The sequence below is a fragment of the Neopelma chrysocephalum genome, unplaced genomic scaffold, assembly GCF_003984885.1.
Source record: "Neopelma chrysocephalum unplaced genomic scaffold, ASM398488v2 Primary Assembly neopelma1_133, whole genome shotgun sequence".
Lineage (NCBI taxonomy): Eukaryota > Metazoa > Chordata > Aves > Passeriformes > Pipridae > Neopelma > Neopelma chrysocephalum.
The window spans coordinates 1,670,157-1,686,536 of NW_020897795.1; the positions used below are offsets into that span (position 1 = coordinate 1,670,157).

General features: G+C 50.5%; 1 protein-coding gene across 1 annotated transcript; it reads right to left on the reverse strand.

Moving 5' to 3' along the window:
• Positions 1-483: 483 nt before the first annotated feature.
• Positions 484-8,996, reverse strand: NOCT (nocturnin). The gene is made up of 3 exons (XM_027698881.1): positions 8,749-8,996; positions 3,428-3,697; positions 484-2,585 (listed from the first exon to the last, which is right to left on the reverse strand). Exons 1-3 carry the CDS (start codon positions 8,927-8,929, stop codon positions 1,750-1,752), a joined length of 1,287 nt encoding a protein of 428 aa, XP_027554682.1. The 5' UTR covers positions 8,930-8,996; the 3' UTR covers positions 484-1,749.
• Between the last annotated feature and the right edge of the window lie 7,384 nt (positions 8,997-16,380).

Consider the following 16,380-nt stretch of genomic DNA (forward strand, 5'->3'; position numbering starts at 1 on the left):
AGCTGTGGCACTTCTTGCTCTTCAAATTAGGTTTTAAAATAAAGTGACAAATTGAGCTGCCTGCTGTGGGGAGCCAGCCCTCCTAGGCATCTGAGCAGCTCTGGGGAAGGGATATTTGCCCTCTGCTTTGCAGGACTGGCCAGGTTTGTAGCTCCACACAACTGCTGGAAATGGTAATATTTACAGTAATACTGACTGTAGGCTTCATCTCTGCCTAGGGGAGAGAGCAGCTTAACAGCGAAAGGTAAATCCCTTCCCTACAGATTTGCTGTGGAATTTTGGGCATTTCAGTTTGGAGAAAGAGCACATGCTGTGAAGGCAAAGCAGCTCTGCCACCCTGTGAGATCAGGACTGTGGAGTGGGGGAAGAGGTCTGGAATGGGAAGCATCACCACTAACTTGAAGCTCCAGCTAGTTGAGACCGGTCACTTACTTGGGAACAGGAACCTTGGACAGGGACATGCGAAAGACAGCAGCAGAGACATTACTTTTTTTCCAAAGACTTTTATTAATAAACACATGGAACATTTAAGAGTTACTATGTACCCTACTTTACATGGAAGTACTGCTTTATTTGCCCTGACTCATCTTTCTCAACTATCTAAATGTCAGCCCAACCCCAACTGCTGTCTCTGTTCCCTTCTCTCTCCCTATGGCATTTTCTGGCATAGTGGCATATTTACAATCCATATATGCAATTCCTATGTCATACCAATGAGCATCACATGAGTTACTATACTAACACAGCTCTGTCGTAGCCCAGGTGCTTGGCCAGAGTTCCCCTGGGCCACTGCATGATTTCAAACCAACTTTTGTCAATAAATAAATTTTATCTTGTACCAGGTTCCAGTGTAGCTTTAGATTTCTGAAGATAAATAAAATCTTTCAACATTAAGATTGGCCCTTTACTGAAACAAGATTGACAAGACTACAAATTTAAACCATTTAGAAAAATGATACTTGAAGCAGAGGAAGAAATACTCCCTGGTTAGCTGTGCCCTCCAGAGGGAAGCACAGAAGAGACAAAGGTACCAGTGCACACACCTACAGGCTGTATGTGTGTAACAGACACATGCACATTGTTCTGGAAAAGTGAGGGTATTACTCGAGGTTATAGTTAGCCTCTATTTCCTCACCTGCTCTTACTGGAGGGCCCTTCCTCACACTGCACCACTACCCACTCACTCCCAATGAATTCATCACTTCAGGTCATGTGAAAATGAGAAGACCACACCAGTATGAGCTTAGATTTGTTCGTGTCTAATCTGCATTAAACTTCCTTCGTATTGCAACAGAAAAAGATTTAAGAGAATCTCACTGGGCAGTTGAACCTCATTCCCTTTGGTACTTGCAAAAGCTTAACACGAAATAAATAAAATTAGCATGCTGTCAGGGCAAGTTGTTTTACAAACACAAGTGGTTTAAGTACTAAGGCCTCCGCATTCATTAGAGGATTAAATCCTTAAACAGGGGGCTTAGTGAAAGGATAAAGCTCATTTGCCTTCTGGTTTTCAAACCCTGACATGGCAAGAAGACCACGATGAGAACACTGGCTTCTTTCTTCCTCCCTCAAAGGCTCCACATTAATGAGGGCTGAAGGACATGCGTAACGCCAAACAAGTGCCCGAAATAATGTTTAGTCAACAACAGTGTTTCCTCATCTTCCAATAGCTTCCAGCTTCAAAAGTCTTCTCTAAAATAAAATAGTGGTGAGTTCAGTCACTGCAATACCTGCTGGCATTCCAACACATTACAGCAGCCTGTCAGGGTCTTGATTAAAACTAAAGTCACACACCAGGGACAGGTGATCCGAGGGGTAATTGAACGATGGCAGCCTGTTGGGCCCAATTTGCTCTTCAGTCAGCAAGCCCAAGGCTGAGTTCACATTCAAGGCATGCTGGGAATACCAGATATAATCCAGCGTGTGCCGGCACTCTCCTGAGGGCCGGATCTTCCAGGTGGTGTAGGGGGGCTCCGACTGCCCGTCAGGGCTCAGCAGCTTGTACGCGCTGTTCAGATTGAGGCTGGAGTTGGAGAATTCCCTGTAGACCTCCTCGGTCGGCTCCGCGTTGAAGTCCCCGCAGACGATCAGGGGGATCTTTGCCCCTTGGGTGATGTTCTTCAGGTTCTGGAGAAGGTCACAGCCCTGCGCGGACCGAAACCTCTCCCAACCGGTGCGGGCCTTGAGGTGGGTGACGGCGATGCAGAACAGCCGTCCCGTCTCGTGGCACTTCAGCGTCTGTGCTATGGCCACCTGGTTGGTCTTCAGCTTCATGGCCGTCAGGCGGATGTTGGCGCTGTTGATGAGCTCGAAGCGGTCCTTGAGGAAGAACAAGGCGCAGCCATCCGGCCCGTTGTTCCGCTCCACATCCAGGCACGGGGACCACGGCTTCGGGAAGAAGGTGCACTGGTAGCCCAGTCGGCTGAGGAGCGGCTCAAACGTGTCAAAGTAGTGGTCGACTTCCTGCAGGCACAAGATGTCGGGCTTATACGCCAGGATTTCCTCCAGGATGAGGCACTTCCTTTCCTCCCATTTCAGAGCTTCCATGGGGCACTGAACGAAGTTGTCTTTGCCTTCCCCGAGAGCTGAAATTAGCAGGGATGGGGAGGAAAAAAAAAAGGAAGTTACTGATGGCTCCAGCAGGCTGTCCTCCAGGTTTGGCAGAGGCCAGAGGTGCATCAGTTTACAATGCAGGTCATGGGTTTTTTAGCAGTAGCTGGTGACTTTAGGGGTGCCAGGTTTGCCAATGGGTGTGAGAACACCTTCTCAAACCACTGGAGTCACTCCAAAAAAATTAAGTTCCCTTTACAGATACAAGACTTCCTCTCCCTTTTCCCCCTACACTGTGGCAAGCACTTTCACATGTGGCTGCTGCAGCTTAAGCCTAAAAATAAAATGCAATGGGATAGGAGTGACTTAACTGCAGATTGTTAAAGCAGTCCCTGTGGGGGGACTTCCCACCCCAAAAGATTTTAAGATGAGACTGTTGCATAAGTCAATTTACAGCCTTGATTTGAAAATATCAAAAATTATTATAACCAAAAGGTAAAATTATTTTGAAGAATTAAGAATTCCCATAGCAGATCCGAATTCCTGGATAATTCACCAATAAACTAATAAGAAAACTTTAGACAAGGTTTACAAAGAATAAAATTTAGGGAGGGATGAGTCTTTTCTGGGGGTTAACAACTACCTAAAACTGATGGGTCTTTTTGAATACACTGTGCTCAGCTAGGACAGGAATTCAGAACTACCTTTGGCATCACAGTTGTAAGGAGAGACCCTTTTTCCTTTCCTACAGGACAGAAAGAAAGCCCCTATTTTAAGTGCTCAAAATACTCCCCCTGGCCCTCAGTCAGTTGTACCTCATGTAGTTCACCTTTCCCTTTACTCTGCCAGGGAGCTGCACCTGGTCTCAAGGTCATACCTTGGGCAAGGATGTTCCACTGCATGACCCGGATGGGGCGGTGGTTGCTGGCAGTGTTTTTCTTCAGGTTCACAAAGTTCCTCTGGAACCGGGGTGGCCGTTTCTGTAGGACAATCTGACATTCCTCCAGCAAATCCTTGGGGTCTATAGGATCCAGCCGTGCTGGGTCTAGCTGCTCCAGGCAGTCCTGGTGCTGGGACACGGCACCGCTGCTCAGCGTCTTGGCAAGCACGCTGTAGAGCCGGCTGGTGCTGTTTCCCATGGAACACACTGGAAAGGAAAAACTGCTGTTAAGAGATGTCCACCCTGACTCTTTTCATCACTTGGGTGCCTTGCTACAGTGCCAGCAATTTGTGGTTTGTGCAGGAGACTGTTCCTGAAGCTGAGACAAAATACAAAGGATGCAGAGGCAGGGTTAGTCCTGTCCAGTCTCATCATGTTCTGCCTGCCATCAGGGGCTGCTCACCTCTGCAGCGTGCAAACAGCCTGGCTTAAAACATCAGGCTGATGTCTTTTTAGGGAAGAAAGGAGTCTTTCATCCATAATAGTAGGGCTAAGATTAACTCTGTATGCGTTGTAGGAAACAGAATAGAGCATACTTTTCCCTTGCTCAGAGAGGAGAGAGCGCAGCAAGTAGACAAATGCTGCCTGCTCCTTATTTCATGTGCAGCATTTGCCTGTGATGGAGATGACACACTGTTTGACCTGGTACCTTGTCCTGATTTGGGATGCCTTCAGGCTGCAGGCTCCTACCTGCAGAGCAGCAAGCAGGGTGACTCATTCCCTTGGGTTAATATTTAATAGGGATCTCTGATCACAGCTTCATCTATCCCAAAAGCAGCAATGTTTTCATGAGCGTGAAGCAGCCAGATGCTTCTGCTGGCTTAGGCCTCAGGATGTGCAATGGAGAGGGCAGTCTCTCTAGCTCCTGCACACAAGCAGCTGTCCCCAGCTCTCCCCCTAAGGCAGTCAGCCCTCACTCAGCCCTGTGCCTCCTGCAGGGAGGTGCCCCCATTCCAGGTGAGGTCACAGCTGCCACGGGGAGGGTGCACGTGTGTCCCCACTCCGTTCTGCCCTTTGGCTTACACACAAGAGGTGACTGCAGCCCTCTTCCTTTAGGAGGGTCAAGGAGCAGAGCCACCCATTCCTTTCAGCCAGCAGCCCTCATGCCTGTTGTGCTGTGAAATACCTCCTTCTCCCACTTCCCAAGAGCACAAGCAGTACCACTGCACAGCCACAAACACCTTGAGGCTTTGCTTAGTGCACACACACGGGACAGCATCAAGGGTTGGCCTTCGGGGGAGCTGTGGGGGAGTTTGCACAGTTTGTGATGTTCCTACACCATGCATGCCCTAAGAGCTCTCCAACCCTTTCTCAGAAAATGCCACAACACGTGGGGAGGTCTTGGAAAGAGGCTGTGTTTGCACTTTTCCATGCTCAGCACTCTCCCCAAGCGTGCCTGGACACTTGGCTTCCCTTTGAATACGGGCAGGAAGGGCAGTGCTTGCATCACAGCAACTTGCACAAGAGGCAGCGCTGACGGAGTTTTGTTGTTGTCTCAACTTATTTACTCTGGATGCATTTTGCAAAGGGAATCTTGGGCAAAAGAACTTCGGTGTTGCATTGCTGTTGGCCCACAGTGGTTTTTAACCAAGTTTAGTTGTATCGCTGAGTTACTTTAAAAAGGAAGAAGAAGAGAATTGTCATCTCGTGCTCACATCTTGCTGCAGATTTGGGGGGCTACTCCACACACGTTCAGACTGAAATACAGCACTACCAGCTGTAAGAGTTGGTGACAGATATACAGTAATGACAGGCTAGAGGGGCAGGCAGGAAGATGGAATCCTTAACGGGTCAACAAACATAGAAGGAGTAAAAGCAACACTGCAGTAGAAGCCTCCTGTCTTTGTATTTAGCAAAATGAATACTTTTAAAGACACCAAAAACCACTTAACATGTGTTTTGTAAGCCCATGGAACAGTGCTTCTTAACAGTTCTAAGGAAGTTGGGACCTTAGACTGGACAGAGAACATTTCTCCCCATCTCCATCCTTTTAGTTAAAGTTTAAAGCACCAGGAGTTCCTCAACTGAGATGTGAGCTCGAATTCATCCATAAGCATCAATGTCTTTCTAGGGAAATTGTGTGTAAAGTGTTTCAGTTTCTGCAGTCTTTTGCAGCTTAGAATTCTTATCAGAAAGGAAAGTACTGCTGATGGTAGAAGAAATACCATTTAATAGCGAGGGAAACATGAAATCCCTAATCACAGGACCCTGACATGGCTGTGAGGAGATGGGGATCAGGAACCAAAGCATGCTCTGTGCTGGTTACAGAAGGGTCCAGCTTACACACTACCAGGGCTGCCAGGCAGTCACGCAGAAAACCAAGGAAATCAACAGAGCTTTTAATAGAAGCTGCACAGGGAGCCACTCACCTATTTTTAGGGGAGGTACAAGCCATAGCTAAGTGCTGCAACTGGAGATAAACACATGGTGTTTTCTGCTACATCAGGGATGCCGTCAGCAGCTGGGTGCAGCCACAAGCCCTACACCCCCAACATCCTTCTGTACAGCCCCTGCCACACCAGGGATGAAGATGACCAACACAGGGCTTTTCCAAAGGAATAAGCAAGAGCTTAGGCTGCTTGTGGCTTGACCTGAATCAGAGGGATGATGTTGAAAGAGACAAGGTAGGTGTGATGCAGCTGGAGCCAAAGGTCTACAGGCAAAGCCCTGAGCAGCTTACATTTGTTACAGCAGGACGCAGGCCAAGTTCAGCCACCCACCTGCCAAGCTGCAAACAAAGCCAGAGTACTGTCTAAATCTCATCATCCCCAGGATCATGGGGTATCCAGCTCTTTTTGGGGCATAAGGCACAGCCTAGCCTGCACAGGATGTGCTATGGCCCAGCTGCACAGATCTGACAGCATTTAAAGTCAGCCATGCGTCAGGCAGGAAAAAGAGCTTTGGTCTTCTTTTGAGGGCCCAGGAAAGATTGGGTGAAAGAAGGTCTGGACTGTAAATCAAACACTTTCAGTTCTGGTATAGGTGGATTGAGAGTTCTTGGCTGAAGGGGGGCTCCTGGGGGAAGACTTCAGCTTAAGATGACTGCTGATCTGCACAGGTTCTTTGTCCCCAGCATGCTGAAACCATCACAGCACGGTTTGAGCTGTTCTGCAGAACAGGGGCCAGAGCAGCAACCTGAACATGGAAACTCCAAACACAAAAATCCATTCTGTTATTTCTGCAACACTGAACATGTCCACAGCAGCCAGGCAAGTACAAGGTCACCATTCCAAAACCTTACAGTCCAAGTTAAGTGACCTGTAACTTGCTGGGATAATGTGTGCTGTGACATTGTGGTGCTGGTGTGTGCAGAGGAAGAAGCAGACTCCTGAGCTCAAACTACAGCAGTGGGAAGTGAACATGGAAGTGATTCTCTTGGTGTGATGTAATAAGTAACACCAGCTCAGCAACTACTCTTAAAGGTGCTTAAAATCAAAAAGCAAAGGTGGTACCTCAGCACAGTAAGGGCAAAGGAAGAATTCAAACTGCTCATTAAACCTAAGAACAGAGCGTAACCATCATCCAGCACAGAAGAGATGAACTTCTAGGATCTCAGGTAATGAGACACCAGAGACTTTATTTTAATGACTTTGCTTCAAAGATAAGGCCTTCAGAGGGATATTGGAACCAGGGCCCTGACCTTCTGCATACGGTGAACACCATTCTCACTTCCCTTCATGTCCTACCTCCCAGCACTGCTTTTGGCCAAAAGCCCCAACCCATTTACCACCTGGGTTTCACTGCCAGGTGAATGGTTCCACCATGCCTGCAGCCTGGCCTGTAGCTGAATCAGCCTCCACAGCCAAGTAGGCCAGCAGCAGCCAGAGGTGCCCTCCCTACAACTCTAATTCTAGGAAAAACTTGACAGGTGCCATACCCATGTGACAAATCCTATGCTACTGAGTATCATACTACACCCACAGCCTTGTTTGGGACAGCGATGAGAGCTCATCACAGCAAGGGAAGTGCTGCCTGTTTGTCAACAGGCAACACCAGAAAGAAGAGGGAACCTCAAATCCTGCTTCCAGTAATATACAGAATCAGTGCTTGGCACAAGCTCTGGAAACCTTTTTCCTCATGAGTGCTTTAATCATGAGCTCAATCCTGCCAGCTCTCAGGCACATATGCTCCTCTTCCCGGTAGTGCCATGAAGCTTCAATCCTGCCATATGGTATCCTGGCCTGGTTTCAACAGGAGGAATAGGAGCAACCTGCCCCACTCTGGTTTTTATACCTCCCCTGTAACAGCAGCAACAGGGAATGAACACACTTCACCCCAACCCCAGCTGAGGACAGTAGGAAAAAGTGGATCTCCAGCACACCAGGCATGTAACACAGCCTCAGATATTGTAAATACATTGGCCAGAAAAGCTGTAGCTGCCCCATTCCCTGGAAGTGTTCAAGAGCAGGTTGGATGGGGCTTTAAGCAACCTGGTCTAGTGAGAGGTGTCCCTGCCCACGGCAGCGGGGCTGGAACCAGATGACCTTTAAGGTCCCTCCCAACAGACACGCTCGTCAACACACATGGCTTAGGGCTGAATCCGAACCGCAGGGCTCCAGAGGGTGCGTCACCGCCCCGCTCCCAGTCTGGCCACGGGTCAGCGAGCAGAGGGGAGGGAGCGGGGTGCGTGCCAAGGTGTTGTCCTCACGGGCACCCAAGGACGTGTGGGCACTTTCCAAGTCTCATTCGGGGAACGAGGAACAGGGCGCAATTATTTAACGGTGCAGGCAAGCAGGAACCTGATGGGCCGGCATGACTGCTGCCGCCTGCAGGAAAGTAACCCGGGCTCTTCCCACACACTGCCTCCAGTAAAAAAAAAAAACCACTGTGAGTCAAGCTCATTCTACACAGAGTGCAACGCTGGGAGAGAACACCTCAGCTACTCGAGAGCGGTGTAAGGACACTGCCGCCCTGGGTGACCGGGCAGGTTACTCCACCGATACCTGGGCTTACTCCGAGGGAGCCCTGTCACCCAGCTGGGTGACACCGAGCCACAACCCCCTGCGGCACCGGCGCGATGCCTGGCACCGCCTGTCGCGACTCTGCGGGATGTCGCCCGCTCACATTGAGCGAGCGAGCGCCACGGCCTTTGCCTCAGAGCCGCAGGACCAGCCCAACGCCCAGAGAGGCGGCTGGCGAAGGCACCAGGGCCGGGGCTGCCGCGGGCAGGAGAGTCCAGGTGCCCTTGTCCCGGCAGTGCGGCCCCACGCGGTTCCCGCTCCGCGGGGCAGCCCCGCATCTCCCCGCCCGGTACCCACCTGTGCGGGGCGGCGCCCCCGGGGCAGGCGGGCCGCCCGCTGTTGCCCGCGGGGCGGCGGGGCCGAGGGGCGGCGGGGCGCGGGGCCGCGGCGGCAGCGGGAGGCGGGAGGCCGAGGCGGCGGGGGCGCAGCAGAGGGCGGGCAGCGCCGAGCAGAGGCAGCGTGCGGGGCTCTGGAACATGCTCCTGGCGGGACGGGGCGCGACCGGCTGGGATCGGACGGGAGCGATGGAGCAGCAGCTCCCACGCCCGCCCGGCGCCCGTGCTTATAGAGGCGGCGGCGCGCGGCGCGGCCGGCACATCCGGCACATACCACCCGCGCCCGGCGGGGGGGTGGGGTCACACAGCACAAACACGCACCACCGGCGCCGCCGCCTGCACCGAGCCCGCCCGCGCACAGCGGCGGGGCGGCGCTTCCAGCCGATATCCCACATCTCCTGCTGCCGTGGCGGGAGCTGCGCGGGCAGGGCGCGTCCCGCCGCATCCCCCCCCGATGGCCACGGAGTGGTGTGGCCCGGCGGAGGTTTGCACGTCAGCGAGGGGCGCGCGCCCCCTCAGGGGCGTCAGGGCGGTCACGCCCCCCCGGCCGGGGGCGTCACACGGGGGGAGCCGGAGCTTCGTGGCTCTTCGTGCTTCGCTCCCTCTGTGTCTCCCTCTCATTTCCTAGAGCTTTGGGTCTGGTGCCTTGTCTACAACTCCCGCGGGAGGGGGAGAGGAGGGACATGCACTGATCTCATCTCTGTGATGACCAGTGACAGGACCCGAGGAATGGCCTGAAGTTGTGTGAGGGGAGGTTTAGGTTGGATATCAGGAAAAGGTTCTTCCCCCAGAGGGTGGTTGGGCACTGGAACAGGCTCCCCAGGGCAGTGGTCACAGCACCAAGCCTGACATTTCAAGTGTGTGAAGCATCCTCTCAGCCACACAATGTGAGTCTTGGGGATGGTCCTGTGCAGGGCCAGGAGTTGGACTCCATGATCCTTGTGGATCCCTTTCAACTCAGCATATTCTGTAATTCTGTTATTCTTGTGCCGTTTTGTTGCTTTGAACCCTCTTGGCTCTTGACTGATCTCACCCAGATTTCATCCCCCGAGGCTTATGCTAATTCTGTCATTTCTCATGTGTAATTTTATCCATCTGTCTTTGTTCCTCATTTCTTTTTATTTCGATTATCAAAGCATAGATGGTGGTAGTCTCACAAGCCCTCTACTGACAGTGTTGTTCTCTCTATGCTGCTTTTCTATTCAAAAAGAAAGTAAGTTGGGACGTGTGTAGAGCAGCTGCAGTTTCAAAGGTGGGTCTTAGATCTTGGTGCTTAAACTTCCACCTGGCTCTGGGTAGGCTCATGTAGCCCTCCCTAAGCAAAATGCTCTAATGATTAAATGATTTTAAGTGAAGGAAAAAACCAAGAAGGATAGTTAAACAATGGGTAGGTACTTAGTACCCTGCTAACTTCTTCAGTTTTGTTTTCTGTGAAATGAAGCAGCCGTGCTGCCTGCCCTGAAAAGGGAACGCTGGGAGCACAGGAGAGGCAGCTGGAGAGCCTTGAAGGGAAAGGCTGGAGCTTGGATTTCTCTGCTTTCAGACACATGGACCACTCCTTGAAGATCTCTGTGCTCTGATTCATATCTTCTCTGCTTTAAATATGCATGGAAGAGACAGGCTTGATTGCCATGCAAGACTGGGAGCCCTGGTTCCTTGCTAACCAGACTCTGCACCTGACTGGGCTTGTCTGCTCTCAAGTCTGGACACCCTTATCAGAAGGGCAAACTTGTGATTAAGAGTTTATTTCCGTGCTTCTTGTGTGAGATCATCTGTAAACAGCTTTTTCCTCCCTTTCTAGAAGACGAGACCCTTCTAGAAGGAAAGAGTGGTTGGTGATTCATGAGCTAGTCTAATGGCTCTGCCATTTCTGGTGGGATTTGGCAAAGAAAATACCTCCCAGCAGTGGTCCAAGGAATAGGCAGCCTGGGTTTTGTTGCATTATCTGTCATACTGTCACTTGACAGATTAGAGGCTTGGTGGCAGGGAAGCTGATGGCTTTGTGGGCCCATCTCTGAGCTCCAAGTCCTCAGTTCCTGTCGCATTTTCTGGCATTCAGGTGCCTCTTAGCCTGATGGCTCTTCATTCTGCTCTCCTGCCCCATGGGAAAACCCTTGGGTTTCGCCCAAGGCTGGCTGCTCGTCCTCCTCACCTCCAGTTCCAGCAGATTTCCCAGAGCTGCTTGTCACCCAGAGAGCTCAGCAGTCCCTAAGTAGCTAATGACTGGCGGTACAATATGTTTGTTATTCATTTTATTTCTCTGATGACTCAAGTAGCTGGGTTGAGGCCAAACCACCTCCTCGCGTAATCTCCAAGCAGGAAAAACAGAAGGTTTCCTTCTTCCCGCTGTACTGAATGTGCTTTTCCCTGCTCTTTTGAGTGCCGGCTTTCTTTAGCCGTGTGTGACCAAGCCAGTGTGACAGTAACAAAGGCGAGTGTGAAAGAAACAAAAGTTACTGATGATGCACAGGGCTGTTTTCCGGGCATACCGATCTGTTCCCAGATTTGGGAAAGAGTGGTGATTTAGCTCCAAAATGTGAATCATTGTTTGCTTGGCATCCCTTGGGAATGGTCCTAATAGCCTTCCCGGAAAATAAAATCCTTTTGAAAATACATAAAAGATGCAATTGATCTTATAAATAACTAAATGTATATGAGACTTAGAGAAAAACGTTTCTTTGGAAAATGATCTCAGCTGTCCCATGTGCATCTGACTGATGTTTCCAGTAGCTGGGAACAGTGAGCAAATGGAGAGAAGGGGTCCGGGTCAAAGAGTACATAGGCTGTGAGAAATGCTTTTTTCTTAGCTTTTTGACCTGTTCTTACCCTGGAGATGCTGATGTTTCAAACATGCTGGACAGACTGTTAATCCTTTTCCAATGCTGTGGAAATCCCAGGTCCAGCAGGGTGTTACTAAAAAATACAGCTATGACTGAAGTTTTTCCAGCATGTAGTAAAAACAATGATTTCCACAAGCTCCACTTCCTTGGGATTAGTAATGGTCTGAGGATAATAATCCTTCCATGTCCTTGGTCAGTCATCTCCTCCCCACCAGTCATCCCTACGTCAGGGAAGTGTTTGTGCTGTGTTTGGTACAGCTGCTTTAAGTGCCAATATTTTCAGCTTGGAAAAGCATGCTCTAAAAAGGAAATTACCATTTCAGGGGAGCTGGACAGTAGTCACTGAAGTGTCACAGTGGATTAACAGGAAAAAACCTATGGGAGTTTGACTCTGCGCAGCACAGATGGCTGTGAGCGTGGTGATTTTGAACTTCAGGGTGCACACGCATCCCAACACCTTCTTGCTTCTCCAATGAGAAATGCCATCACCTGGGCTGCTGGCTGCATTCCTTTGGGATGCCTTGCACCACCAGGATACCCTTTTTCCCCATCACAGCACCAGGAACCCTTCACCTCCCCACCATCACCCTGCTGTGGGTCTTCCTCCCTCCCTGAGCAGCAGGGCTGGGAATGCTTATGTGCTCTCCCCTCCCTGCCTCACCTTGGTTTTGGGCACCTGGGAAGACGCTGGGAAACAGAACTTGGTGGCAGACGTGGGGATCTCAGTAGTGTTGAGGGAGGCTGCCCCAAAACAGGTTCACCTGAGGTGACAACAGGGCAGAGATTTGGATATTTAAAACAGGCAGCCTTGTCGTAATTAACTGAGTTTCCAAAGCACTCAGCTCTGATTTTTCAAGCATTTCAGTCACTAAAGCATCTCAGAAGGGGGAGCTTTGCCACTTGAACCCAATATCTGTCTCGCTGAAAAATGAGTAGCATTAAGTCTGGACAGCAGATGGCAAAGTGTTCCACACGGCTGAGGAAGAGAGAGGGAACGACAGTGACACTTCTGACATCCTATGAAAGAAACATGCATGTATATTCATCTCAGATATGGATGCACACTACAGTGCAGATGATTAAATAGAGTACTTAATTTCTGGAAGTAGGTGTCTGTCTAAGAGGTGTCTGCCCATGGAATCAAAATTTCCAAGACTTCCACCTCTCTTTGGAGCCACTGCAGCCACCTGTGCTACAGTGTTCGCCTGTACCTGAGGAAGGGGAGAATCATTCATTTCCATTTAGCACATTTAGCAAATATTTCCATTTAACCCTTAGTTTGCCTTCTGAGAAACAGAAATGGGCACATTATCCATTTAGGATGTCACTGTGACCTGGCTGTAGCCTCCGAGCTGTTATCAGATGGTGACATGATTTTCAGGGGTCTTTAGAAAGGTCAGGCTCCGTGAGGCCTGGCAGGGCTGCCATTTCTTGGCCTGCTGGAAAGAACTGGAACACTTAGTGATGCAGGAGTGGTTTGCCTGCCTCTACTGAGAGATTTAGGCAAACGGGGGCAGGTGGAGTGAGCACCACTGAAAAGCCTGGGATTTGCACAGCTTTTCCAAAGCCAAAATCAGTGGAAGTGCTGCCTGTGCGGAGCTTCTGGTGGTGATGCCGTTCCCAGCACACAGACATGCAGAGGCAGCAGGAGTGGGTCTGGGGCTGCCCAATAGCACCGTTCATTGCTGCTGGTCTTCCCTGCTGCCCATTCAAAGGGAGTCTGCAAGGGCTGCTCTCTGCTATGTGCTCTAAGGGCTGAAGATTCATCCACCTTCCCAATGACTGCCTCGGGATACCTTGGGCTGAGGTAAGGACAGTCTTCTTGGTGAAAGCATCTCATTTTTCCTTCCTTCTTTCTTGCTTTCCCCTTCAAGGTGTGAACAGAGCTCTCTTGGGAGGGGGTTGGTTTAGTGTCTTGAAGGACGCAGATTTTGGGGACAGGTTGTGTAGAGGAGGCTCCTTCTCTCCCTCTTCTCTTTCCCTGTCTCAGGGAGGTCTGGCTGAGATCTGCTCTTCCCCCCCTTTCAGCAGATTACAAAATGATGTATTTGATTCCTGCACCAACAAAACAACCTCCAAGCAGGGGCTGAAATTCCAGCTTGCCAGAATGATGACCCTGAGCTGAGAGGAGAGGGGAAGAGTGAGAAGGGCCATACTAGAGAGCTTTAACTCTAGTTTTGTACAGTTCTGAATTATTTTGCTATAGAACCTCACCCTGGCATTGCTAAGGGGCAGTGAAGGAACTTCCTGTGATCCTCCACTTTATGCATTTCATTGGGCAGCTGAGAACATCTGGGGTGGAGAACATCTGCCTGGCTTTAAAGTTGAGCATCCCACTTGCTGCCTATGGTATGGCCCGCAATACACCCAAGCACTGGGTATCTGGCACGTGTGTTGCTCGTGCAGGTTGTGTTGCTCATTAGCAGACTTGAGACTGAGGGGTGAAGTGTAACAGGGACCACCTGGGGACTGACCCCCTGCACCTGACTGTTGTAGCCCTTGGGGCCATCCAGTGTCCTCCTTCCAAACACACTTAACAAAGCTTAGCTGTTTTTCTAGTGAAAGGGATGCAATGGTTACACCCTACCTGATCAAAACAGTCATATATCAGAGTCCCAGAGTTTTCCTATCTGACTAACTGTAGTTTGGAAGCTGCTCTGCAAATCCTATGTGGGATATTTATGTCCTAAGCTACATTGCTACTCTCTGGCCTCCTCTTGAAAAGCAAAGTGATGGGTACTGATGGAGAACTCTCTGACGTAGAGATGCTGAGGATCCTTGGCTGGGCACTGCAATCCTCAGGTGAAACAGTGCTAATGTTCATCTTTGGAAATAAATGCAACTTCTATTTTTCAAGCTCTGTTACCCTGGTTTCACGGTACCTTGGTGTCCCAGTAAAGAAACCCACCAGTCATCAGTTTCCAGCCAGTACATTTGTAACTCCAGAGGGGCTTGAACGGTGGAACTGGCAGCCAAACCTGGGACTGGACTTTCCCCGAGGGGTTGTGCTCCATAGCAGTGCAGTGGTTGGGCTGCCTGGAGGCAGAGCTGCGGGCAGCTCCCACTTTTTGGTCAGCATCCAGGCCTGGCCAGCACCCAGCTCTGCCCTGCATCACTGGCCCTGCTGGTTGTGCAAGTGCCCCTGTGCCGGCCGTGCCCCCAGTGGCTTTCATAACCCAGCTGGTGGGGATCTGGAGCAGGGGGAGGCTTTGCCCTCTATCACACCAGGCACCCTGTGTTCCCCCAGCACAGAGGCTTTGCTGAGCTCTGACTGGCCCCAGCAGGAGTGAGAAATCCTGAAATTCAGGCTGAGAAGCTCTTGGTACTGCTGGACGCACCAAACTGGAAGCTCCCTTTTGGGCATCGGGTGGGGCTTTGGGCTTCTCGCTCTTTCTGCAGCCACCCTGACCCCAGGGCACCTTGGTGCGCGTGGCTGAGCAGCCCCTGACCCCTCTGCCCCGGTTCCAGGCAGGTGCGTTGGCAAAGCCCGAGGTTTTGCTAACCCCCAGCCAAGAAGGCCAAGGTTGGGAGCTGGCTGCTTCCCAGGTGTCTGGCTGGGCTGTCTCCTCTCCCCAGCTGTGTGCCAGGGGGGCTGCTTTGCCAAGGTAATGCAAACAAATCATGGCAAAGGCCACCTGGACTGTTCTAGAATAGGCTTTTCACCCCGCAAAGATGTTCTACTTATTCAACAGCAAATTCCTCTGTGAATTCCCTACTTGTAGTGCATCGAACATAACTTTAATTAGGAATAGATTTTTGTTCTTTCAGGGCAGCTTTAGGAGATGTGGAAAGGTACTCTTCCCTCTGTGAGCACGTGCTGCTGTTTTCCTTGGAGAACAGCTGAACTTCTTGCATTCATTGTGTTCTGGTTTCTTTTTTTTTGAAAGAAGTTCTAGTTTCATCCCTATGTCCCAGGGATATCAGGGGATTGATGCAGGCTCTCCCTAATAGACTTTCATTAGCTTTAAATCCAGAAGAGAATTTGCAGAGAAAGTCATGATCGGAAGCTGATCCCTGCAGGGTAAAAGCATCACTCTGCCTGGCATGGCTGTCTTCAGGGGCTCTCAGGGCTGTGTTCTGAATCCCTTCACTGCCATATGTCAGTCTTCCCTGACTTCTCTTCAGCTTGTTTTTATCATGCTGGGGTTCAGCTCAGACCTGGCTTTTGGAGCTGGTGCCACCTCCATCTCCTGCTCCTGGGTGTACAGGATGGAGAAGGCAGTCCATGACTGACAGGGCTAGCTGATGCCACAGAGATGCTCCAAGGTGGCAGTGATCTGAAGCAATACTGGTTTTATTATCTCTTAACTGCTTAGTGAGTTTTCCAGGACCCTTCTGAGCTCCTGCTGAGGGTGTGTAAGTGACATTTAATCCTTGGTTTCTCTATAGGGATGCACTCAGTGACTGACAAGGTGAGGGCAGTGAAAGAGTAATGCAATAGATCCAAGAATGTGATGTAAAGATACTTCTGGGGTGATTTCAGTACTTCTGTGAGGCCAGGGGGCAGTTTTGAACTACTTGTCCTTTGCAAAGGAGCAGAGTTAATACTGGTGCCTTTCCAAGTTAGTACCAACTACAAAAGTTGCGCTTTGTGCCACAGCAGGAGTTTTTGGATCAGGGTGTGCAGGTGCTGTGTGAAGTAACTGCATTCGAGCCTCCCAATTTCTTTTGAGGTTGAGGTTGAGCTTTGCACCAAAAGAGCACCTGTCACAATGGGGCAGATGCCAGGCTTGACCTTTCAGAACATCAAAGCC

Excerpts from the sequence above, each read along its gene's own strand:
- NOCT (XM_027698881.1), bottom strand. The coding sequence starts at position 8,929 with ATGTTCCAGAGCCCCGCACGCTGCCTCTGCTCGGCGCTGCCCGCCCTC. Across the intron at positions 3,698-8,748 it reads GGGGGCGCCGCCCCGCACAG|TGTGTTCCATGGGAAACAGC; the intron begins GTGGGTACCGGG and ends TTTCCTTTCCAG. Across the intron at positions 2,586-3,427 it reads GTGGAACATCCTTGCCCAAG|CTCTCGGGGAAGGCAAAGAC; the intron begins GTATGACCTTGA and ends TGCTAATTTCAG.